The sequence below is a fragment of the Octopus sinensis genome, linkage group LG27 (genome assembly GCF_006345805.1).
Source record: "Octopus sinensis linkage group LG27, ASM634580v1, whole genome shotgun sequence".
Classification (NCBI taxonomy): Eukaryota; Metazoa; Mollusca; class Cephalopoda; order Octopoda; family Octopodidae; genus Octopus; species Octopus sinensis.
In genome coordinates this window covers 10,859,033-10,868,839 of record NC_043023.1, presented here as the reverse complement: position 1 = coordinate 10,868,839, position 9,807 = coordinate 10,859,033, and the positions used below count along the sequence as shown (strand labels likewise).

The 9,807-nt window shown below is 38.6% G+C and overlaps 1 protein-coding gene across 1 annotated transcript in view; it reads right to left on the bottom strand.

Moving 5' to 3' along the window:
• LOC115224996 (chondroitin sulfate synthase 1-like) overlaps positions 1-2,864 on the bottom strand; it is a 20,907-nt gene extending 18,043 nt beyond the window's left edge. Inside the window, exon 1 of the mRNA XM_029795925.2 lies at positions 2,572-2,864. Within this exon, the coding sequence (XP_029651785.2) occupies positions 2,572-2,579 (8 nt within the window). The 5' untranslated portion in view covers positions 2,580-2,864. The remainder of the gene's footprint in view (positions 1-2,571) is intronic.
• Positions 2,865-9,807: the final 6,943 nt, after the last annotated feature.

Genomic DNA, 9,807 nt, shown 5'->3' with positions numbered 1-9,807 from the left:
TCTGTGTTTGTCCCCCCAACTTCGCTTGACAACCGATGCTGGTGTGTTTATGTCCCCGTAACTTCATCATCATCATCATTGTTCGACCATGGTTGAGACAATGGAAGTTACCATGCTACACCAGACTTTACGGTCCATCCTGGCATTACGGAGGTCCTGTTGCTGGATGCCTGTATCCCTGGAGATTACATCAGGGTAGGAGAGTGTGCGCCCTCTGGTATTGCGAGTAGACGGCTTCCAGAGGAGAAGAGTAGAAATTACCTCGTTTTCAGCTCTACAACAATCTCCAGTGAACTGGACTCTCCTACCTTTCACAAGAGATGACACAGGTGGTAATTTCCCATATATTTGCATTTTGATTGGATGGCGCTTCCACAAGAGATTTTGAGCTCTCATAAGGAGGCGAGTGTAGGTTACATCCAACCGCCTCTCCAGCTTCTTTGATAACGTCCAGGTTTCTGAGCCATATAGTAGGATTGGTTCAACTGTGGCTTTGAAGATTTCAAGTTTGAAGTCTCTACTTGATTTGATGACCAGATCTTATGCATGTCATTACAGGCTGACCAGGCCATACCCTTTCTAGTTAGAAAGTCTTTTCCAGATGATGATATGTATGACCCAAGATATTTGTAATCAGAAACCATATTTAAGGGCACATTGTTGTGAGTATGGATGATGCAATCACTGTTGGACAGGCACTTGTTTATATATTCAGTCTTGGCCTCATTGAGGTAAAGACCTACACAATTTGAGACTTGTTCAAGAGATTGTAAAAGAGACTGGGCATTGGAGAGAGAATCAGTGATAAGAGCGATGTCGTCAGCAAAGTCAGTGTCTGTCAAGTATTCAGCTGGGTGTCTGGAACTTCTTCTTGGTTTTATTTCAAAGCCCTTGCCATAACTAAGTGGTTTGGCAAAAGAGACCGATAGAATAAGTACTAGGCTTGCAAAGAATAAGTCCTGGGGCCACAGTCAAATGACTGAAACATGTAAAAGAGTAAATAGTAAAGAGAGTATTATTATAATCCTTTTCTGCATTACTTTCACCCGAAATAGATTCATGCACAACATTACTTGTAGACGTGATCGCCAATTCACAAGCATTTGTAGACACACTTAGATTTCTTTTCTAAAAGTAAGTCTAAAGTTGTTTGCTTAGAAGAAGCTTTGGTTTAAAAAAAAAATTTTTTTTTGTTTCTCTCTATAAGTTTCTCGATAACACGCAGAAGCATTTGTTATAGTGGTAGAATGTTTTGTTCTTCGTTCAAAATTTGGATCTTTTGCTGGAAAAATTTATTAAGAAATAGATCTCATAAACCCGGCATCTCGTAAAGAGAAGTATAACTATGTGTGCGTGTGTGTGTGCGCGCGCGCGCGCGTGTGTATAAAAAATATATATATATATGCATGATGTGTGTGCGTATGTGTGCGTACGTATGTGTGTGTATATACATACATACATATATATATGTATATATATATATATATATATATATATATATATATATGTATATATATATACATATATATATACATATATATATATCATATCATATATATCTTATATATATGTATGTGTGTGTTTGTGTGTGTCTATATACATATACATACATATATATATATATATATATAATATATATATATATATATACACACAAATATATATATACATATATATATATAACATATATATAATTATATATATATATACAAATATCTATATATCAATATATATGTATGCGTGTGTGTATGGTGAAGGCCCATGGCTCAGTGGTTTAGAGCATTGGGTCCACAATCATGAGGTAGTGAGTTTGATTCCTGAGCCAAGCCGTGTATTATGTTCTTGAGCAAGGGACTTTATTTCACGTTCCTCCAGTTCTCTCAACTGTAGAAATGAGTTACTTCGTCACTGTTGCCAAGCTGTATCGGCCTTTGGTCCCTTAATATTCCCCTCATGACAGAGCCCCAGCGTAGCCCGGGTCTAATGACTGAATGGACAGAAAAAGAAACGGGGGGGATATAAAAAAGATGTCACCCCATCACTCGACCCTCACTGAAAGTAACATTTTTATATCTCAACCTTAGAACCTATTGATAAAACCCCAACTCTTGAGGACCCATAGGATTTTAAATCAGGGATTTAGGAAGAAGTTGGCAAAAAACTAAAGGCGCAGGAGTGGCAGTGTGGTAAGTAGCTTGCTAACCAACCACATGGTTCCAGGTTCAGTCCCACTGCGTGACACCTTGGGCAAGTGTCGCCTACTATAGCCTCGGGCCGACCAATGCCTTGTGAGTGGATTTGGTAGACGGAAACTGAAAGAAGCCCATCGTATATATGTATATATATGTGTGTGTGTGTGTGTGTGTGTTTGTGTTTCTGCATTTGTCCTCCTAGCATTGCTTGACAACCGTCACTTAGCAGTTCGGCAAAAGAGACTGATAGAATAAGTACTGGGCTTACAAAGAATAAGTCCCGGAGTCGATTTGCTCGACTAAAAGGTGGTGCTCCAGCATGGCCGCAGTCAAATGACTGAAACAAGTAAAAGAGTAGAAAGAGTAAGAATTTACTCACCGAAACATCGTTGTTGCTGATCTTGTTGTTGAAGGAAAGAAACTTCAAAGGTTGATGACCATCACCAAAGAGGAAGGACAGGGGCAGAGACAGTTGGCAGCAATAATAAAAATGACAGAATCTCCTGGACAGCAGCAAAAAGCCGTTCATGGGTGGGTGTACGAGTATGAATAAGCTTTGGATGCATAAAACATACAGAAACCTCTCCGTGTGCGTACACACGGTATGTAGTTGTATCTGTATGTATGAATATGTGTGTGTGACCGCGTGGGTATCGTTGGCGATTTTCTTTCTCCGTCTTCCCTTCCTTGGACCTTTCCTTTTTCTATGTTCCTGACGATGAGCTCCGCTCGAAACGTTAAATCCTCCTTGTTAAATCCTCCTTGTTTCCTTTCCTGAGCGTCCAGTAACACTATACTTGTTCCGTGTCCTCGCGTTGTTGTGTTTTCTCTTTGATCATGTTTGGAGTAACTATACGTGTGTGTGTGTGTGTGTGTGTGTGTGTGTGTATGTGTTTGTGTGTGTGTATGTCTATGTGTGTGTATGTATGTATGTGTATATGTGTGTGTGTTTGTGTATGTGTATGTGTGTGTGTGTGTTTATGTGTGTGCGTGTGTCTGTGTATGTGTGTGTATGTGTGTATGTGTGTGTGTGTGCTTGCGTGTGTGTGTATGTATGTGTTTGTGTGTGTATGTGTGTGTGTTTGTATGTGAATGTGTGTGTGCTTGCGTGTGTGTGTATGTGCGTGTGTGTTTGTGTGTGTGTATATGTGCGTGTTTATATGAGTGTTTCCATGTGTGTGTGTGTGTGTGTGTGTGTGTGAATTAATCAGCTGCAAATTTTCCGGGTATCGTGTTTCCGTTTAGCTTTTCGGTTCCCCTGGACTGGGTCGTTTTTTTCCTTTGCTGTGTTTTCGTTTAACTCCTCTCTCTCTCTCTTGGTCGCTTTCGTTTCGTTCAGCCCTCGATATATCTATCATACGCAGTGTAAAGCACTCCCTGAGTGAATATCGTTGTAGAAAGCCGAAGCAATACGCCACTACTAAAGGATACACTGAAGCAGCCACGCAGAAACGTTTATAGAGTATGAAAAAGAAATCAAATTTAGGAGAGGGAAAAGAAAAGGAAGATGTCAGATATTTAAGAATGAATGTTGGGTGGAGTTGTTGGGAAAGCCGAAGAGAGAGAGGGGGGGAGAAAAAGCGGGCGATAGGTGTGGTAAGTTGTAGTCTTTATATATATATATATATGTATATATATGTATTGTATCGATCTACAAATACCATAAAAAGTCTTCACACACACACACATACACACACACATACACATATACACACATGCACACATACGCAAAAACATATACACATACACACAAACACACACACATACACACAAACATATACACACACATACACAAACACATACACACGAACACGTATACACATACACACAAGCACACACATACATACACACACATACACACACAAACACATACACGCACACACACAAACACATAGACGCACACACACATATACACAAACACAAACACATACACACACACACACAAACACATACACGCACACACACATATACACAAACACATACACGCACACAAACACACACATATACACAAACACAAACACATATACACATACACACAAACACACACATATACACACACACACACAAACACATATACACATACTCACAAACACATATACACAAACACATACACACTTACATACACACTCACACAGACACTCACTCATGCACACACATACACCCTCCACACACACAAACACATACACACAAACACACATACATACACATACACACAAACACATACACAAACACATATACACAAACACACACATATACACAAACACATACACACACACACAAACACATATACACAAACACATACACACTTACATACACACTCACACAGACACTCACTCATGCACACACATACACCCCCCCACACACACACATACACACAGCAAAAAGGCAGTCAGGGGCAGCTCTACTCTCACTGGAACGATTCAATTATAATGACAATGAATGAAAGAAGAAAAAGAAAGAAAGAAGGAAGGAAGGAAGGAAGGATTGGGAGAAAAAGAAGGTAAGCAACAAGCTGAGCAAACAAATAAAGGTAGGTAAAATGAGTGTTCTGGAGGTTTGTGAGGATGTGTGCGTGTGCGTGTGTGCCCGCGCGCGCGCATGTAGTCAAAAGGGGACTGCGAAGTGGAAGGGCATCCCTGAATAACTACAACCTGTAAATGCTTGATCACCTATGTGTGCGTGTGTGTATGCAATATATATATATATATATATATATATATTGTTAGGAAAGCAGACGAGAGAGGGGGAGGAGTGGCTGTGTGGTAAGTAGCTTGCTAACCAACCACATGGTTCCGGGTTCAGTCCCACTGCGTGGCATCTTGGGCAAGTGTCTTCTGCTATAGCCCCGGGCCGACCAATGCCTTGTGAGTGGATTTGGTAGATGGAAACTGAAAGAAGCCCATCATATAGATGTACATATATATATGTATGTGTATGTGTGTGTGTGTGTGTTTGTCCTCCTAGCATTGCTTGACAACCGATGCTGGTGTGTTTACGTCCCCGTCACTTAGCGGTTCGGCAAAAGAGACCGATAGAATAAGTACTGGGCTTACAAAGAATAAGTCCCGGGGTCGATTTGTTCGACTAAAGAGTATATATACTCTTTTACTTGTTTCAGTCATTTGACTGCGGCCATGCTGGAGCAACGCCTTTAGTCGAGGAAATCGAACCCCGGGACTTATTCTTTTGTAAGCCTAGTACTTACTCTATCTGCATGGCACCTTGGGCAAATGTCTTCTATTATAGCCTCAGCCTTGTGAGTGAATTTGGTAGACTGAAATATATATGTATATATTATATATATTGTGTGTCTGTGTTTGTCCCGCCAACATCGCTTGACAACCGATGCTGGTGTGTTTACGTCGCTGTAACTTAGCGGTTCGGCAAAAGAGACCGATAAAATAAGTACTAGGCTTCCAATGAATAAGTCCTGGGATCGAGTTGCTCGACTAAAGGCAGTGCTCCAGCATGGAGCTTCCCATTGTCTTAGCCTTCAAATGACGCCACCCCGCTGGCTAAGCGAGCAGGCCAACAGAAGAAAGAGTGGGAGAAAGTCGTGGCGAAAGAGCACAACAGGGGTCACCACCACTCATGGTGCTTTAGGTGTTTTCGCTCAATAAGCACTCACAACACCCGGTCTGGGAATCGAAACCGCGATCCTACGACCATGAGTCCGCTGCCCTAACAACTGGGCCATTGCGTCTACACACACACATATACACACACAGATAGACTGTTAGATAGATAGATAGATAGTACTGTTATATTGTATTTGTTTGTGTTTATTGGTCAGCAGCACCGCCATGGAAGGATTAGCCAAATAATCTGACGCTAATTGCTATTTGTTTTTTTAAAGTCTGGTGTCAAGCCTAAAGCGTTTGAAACACAAGTCCGAGACTGTGACAAGTGGCGGTGTTCCATTTCCATCGGAACAAGAAACTTCGAAACCACCAGATGGAAAAAAGAAGAAATCAAGTGACAGGAAGTGAGGGCCCCACAAAATCAACCTCTTCCCCCTCCAACATTACCATGCAGTCAAGACCATCGACTCTTCTATGCAAGAAATGGTGTACAGAGTCATCTACGCCATCACCATAAAAAAAGCGTTCAACAGAGAAGAATATACTGTAAATCCTCAAGTATAATCTGCATTTTTTCCCAAAATTTAAAGCTAAGAATCCCTAGTGCATACTATATACGAGGTTAAAAATGAAAATTATTTTCTAAGCAACGTCCGAGTCTCTTTTTGCTGTCCGGCAATGTTTATTCAGACGCATTTTGTGATGTCGGGCGTGAAAATACCTTAAGCTAAGCCTGAAAGCAATGAAGTCATAAAAGAATCATCCATAACTTGCAGTAAGCAACATTTATTAAACGTTATTACTGTTATTTCTTTATTTTCTGCAAACAAAATGCACAAAAAAGCTACACGTTTGCATTATGTTATATATACAATAATAATAAAGGACGTTACCGTGTACAATTTTACAAACCAAGGACGTTATATAGACTTCCTTGACCCAGGTTAGAGAAGAGGTGCGTATTATACACAAGGTTTAGGTTTTTCAGAGGTACAGCCCCCTAAAAATGCCTTAAGCTAAGCATGAAAGCAATGAAATCATAAAAGAATCATCCATAACCCCCTAAAAATCCCCTGCGTATTATACTCAAGGGCAGATTATACTCTAGGATTTACGGTAAATACTTGGACACAAAACACAGCTGACGCCGGCTTTTACTCTATCGCTCTCTTTTGTTGAATTTCTTTCTTCACAGCTATACAAAACTTCTTATGACACAGTTTTTACGACAAAGTCAATGAACAACACATTTCAACGTTTTTTCTCACTAAAATGTAACAATGAGTGAGTTGCTTCTTTCTCACGATTAACTGACCTCTTGAATGAGTAATACCTTAGTTCTCGCTCAACTTTTCATATAAACACATTTTATTACAACAGTTATTTGTTGCCAGTTATATATATACACACACATATATATATATATATATATATATATATATATATATATATTATATTAAATTAGAGATAAAACCACTATTAGGCAAATCATACAATGAAAAACTTAAGCCAATACATAAGATTAATTAATTTATATTATTTTAAATATATATCAAAATTATTAAAAAAAGTATATATATATATACTAATTATCTTAGTATATATATATATATAGATAGATAGATAGATAGATAGATAGATAGATAGATAGATAAATAGATAGATAGATAGATAGATAGATAGATAGATAGATAGATAGATGGGTAGATAGATAGATGGATGGATGGATAGATAGATAAGTAGATAGATAGATAGATAAGTAGATAGATAGACAGATAGATAGATAGATAGATACGACAGGCTTCTTTCAGTTTCCGTCTACCAAATTCACTCACAAGGCTTTGGTCGGCCGAAGGCTATAGTAGAAAACACTTGCCCAAGGTGTTATGCAGTGGTACTGAACCCGGAACCATGTGGTTGGTAAGCAAGCTACTTTCCACACAAAGCCCACATTAAACATCCAAAGGTACTTTTTTTTTTTTTTACCTCTGATGAAATTATATGTGGGCTTATCAAATTATTATAGCAGACTCAGAGTTTGCTGTAATGAATTGATAGACCCACATATAACATCCAAACGTACATCTTTTTCCCTCTGATGAACTTATGCTCAAGTCACATAAACGTAAATTTAATGTACAAATCTGTAATTAAATTATTGAGAATTAATTGAAACGGTTGTAAGAAGCGAATATGACCAATTTGTTAATAATAAATAATTATAAATTTTCTTTTCTTGTTTTATATGTATATATCGGCACGTAAAAAGCACCAACTGATCGTGGCCGTTTGCCAGCCTCTCATAGCACCTGTGGCGGTGGCACGTAAAAAGCACCCACTACACTGACGGAGTGGTTGGCGTTAGGAAGGGCATCCAGCTGTAGAAACACTGCCAGATCAGACTGGAGCCTGGTGCAGCCTCCTGGCTTCCCAGACCCCAGTTGAACCATCCAACCCATGCTAGCATGGAAAGCGGACGTTAAACGATGATGATGATGATGATGATGATAAATGGCGGTGCATCAGCATGGCCGCAGCTCTGAGCTGAAACAAGAAAAACGAAAAACGAATATATTGTGATATTATATTTTGGGACGGTCATTTTTCCTTCTTTCCCAAATAAGCACACGCACAATATTTTCGTCCTTCACTCGTTTATTACTGTTCTTATTTTATCAAATGTCCCTTGGCCTTTTATAGAAGGACAATGTGTGTTTCATACGCCAGTAAATCTATAGGTATATAAACAGTTGCATGCAAAATGCATAGACACACAAATGCCTACAGATAAACATACATTGTTTGAAAAATCTTTATATATAAAATTGAAGTTGTGTGTGTGAGACTCTGTCTCCTCTGATTTAGGTTCCTAACAACTCCTACATTTTGCGGTGCAGTTTAACCAAAAGCGGGTATCTTATAGTCGTCATTCATATTGAGCTCTTCTGGGTATTAGCGCACGTCTACGATTTAAAAAAAAATTTACCATCATTTTTCCGCATTTTTAATGCATTTTTGCTTGGGTTATATAAGGGAAGTAACTCTCTAAAAATGCTTATATAGTTATTTCCCTTACAAATCCGAGCAACGCTGGGCGATACTGCTAGTATGGTTTAAAATTTTAACTTCGAAAACATTGTTTAAACAACAATACAATTTCAGGAGGTCAGTTTTTAGAATGACCTCGGTTTTATGAAGTTCAAAGGCATTTGAGAATATTCCCATATCTGCCAGAAATGAAATGGAAACCTAATCCATATTTGCATGTGTCACCTACAAAAATTTCTTTTTGAAAAAGATCATTGAAATATAAAAACCGTAAATCCTCGAGTATAATCCGTACTTTTTCCCAAAATTTAAAGATCAAAATCCCTAGTGCGTCCTATATACGAGGTTAAAAATGAAAAATATTTTCTAAGTAATGGCCGAGTCTCTATTTGCTGTCCAGCAATGTTTATTCAGACGCATTTTGTGATGTCAGGCGCGAAAATACCTTAAGCTAAGCCTGAAAGCAATGAAGTCATAAAAGAATCATCCATAACTTGCAGTAAGCAACATTTATTAAACGTTATTACTGTTATTTCTTTATTTTCTGCAAACAAAATGCACAAAAAAGCTACACGTTTGCATTATGTTATATATACAATAATAATAAAGGACGTTACCGTATACATTTTTACAAACCAAGGACGTTATATAGACCTTATTGACTCAAGTTAGAGAAGGGCTGTGTATTATACACAACGTTTAGGTTTTTCAGAGGCACAGCCCCCTAAAAATCCCCTGCGTATTATATATGAGGTTAAAAATTCATATATTTTCTAAGTAATGTCCGAGACTCTATTTGCTGTCCGGCAATGTTTATTCAGACGCATTTTGTGATGTCGGGCGTGAAAATACCTTAAGCTAAGCCTGAAAGCAATGAAGTCATAAAAGAATCATCCATAACTTCATTGCTTTCAGGCTTAGCTTAAGGTATTTTCGCACCTGACATCACAAAATGTGTTTGAATAAACATTGATGTTTTGTTGTCC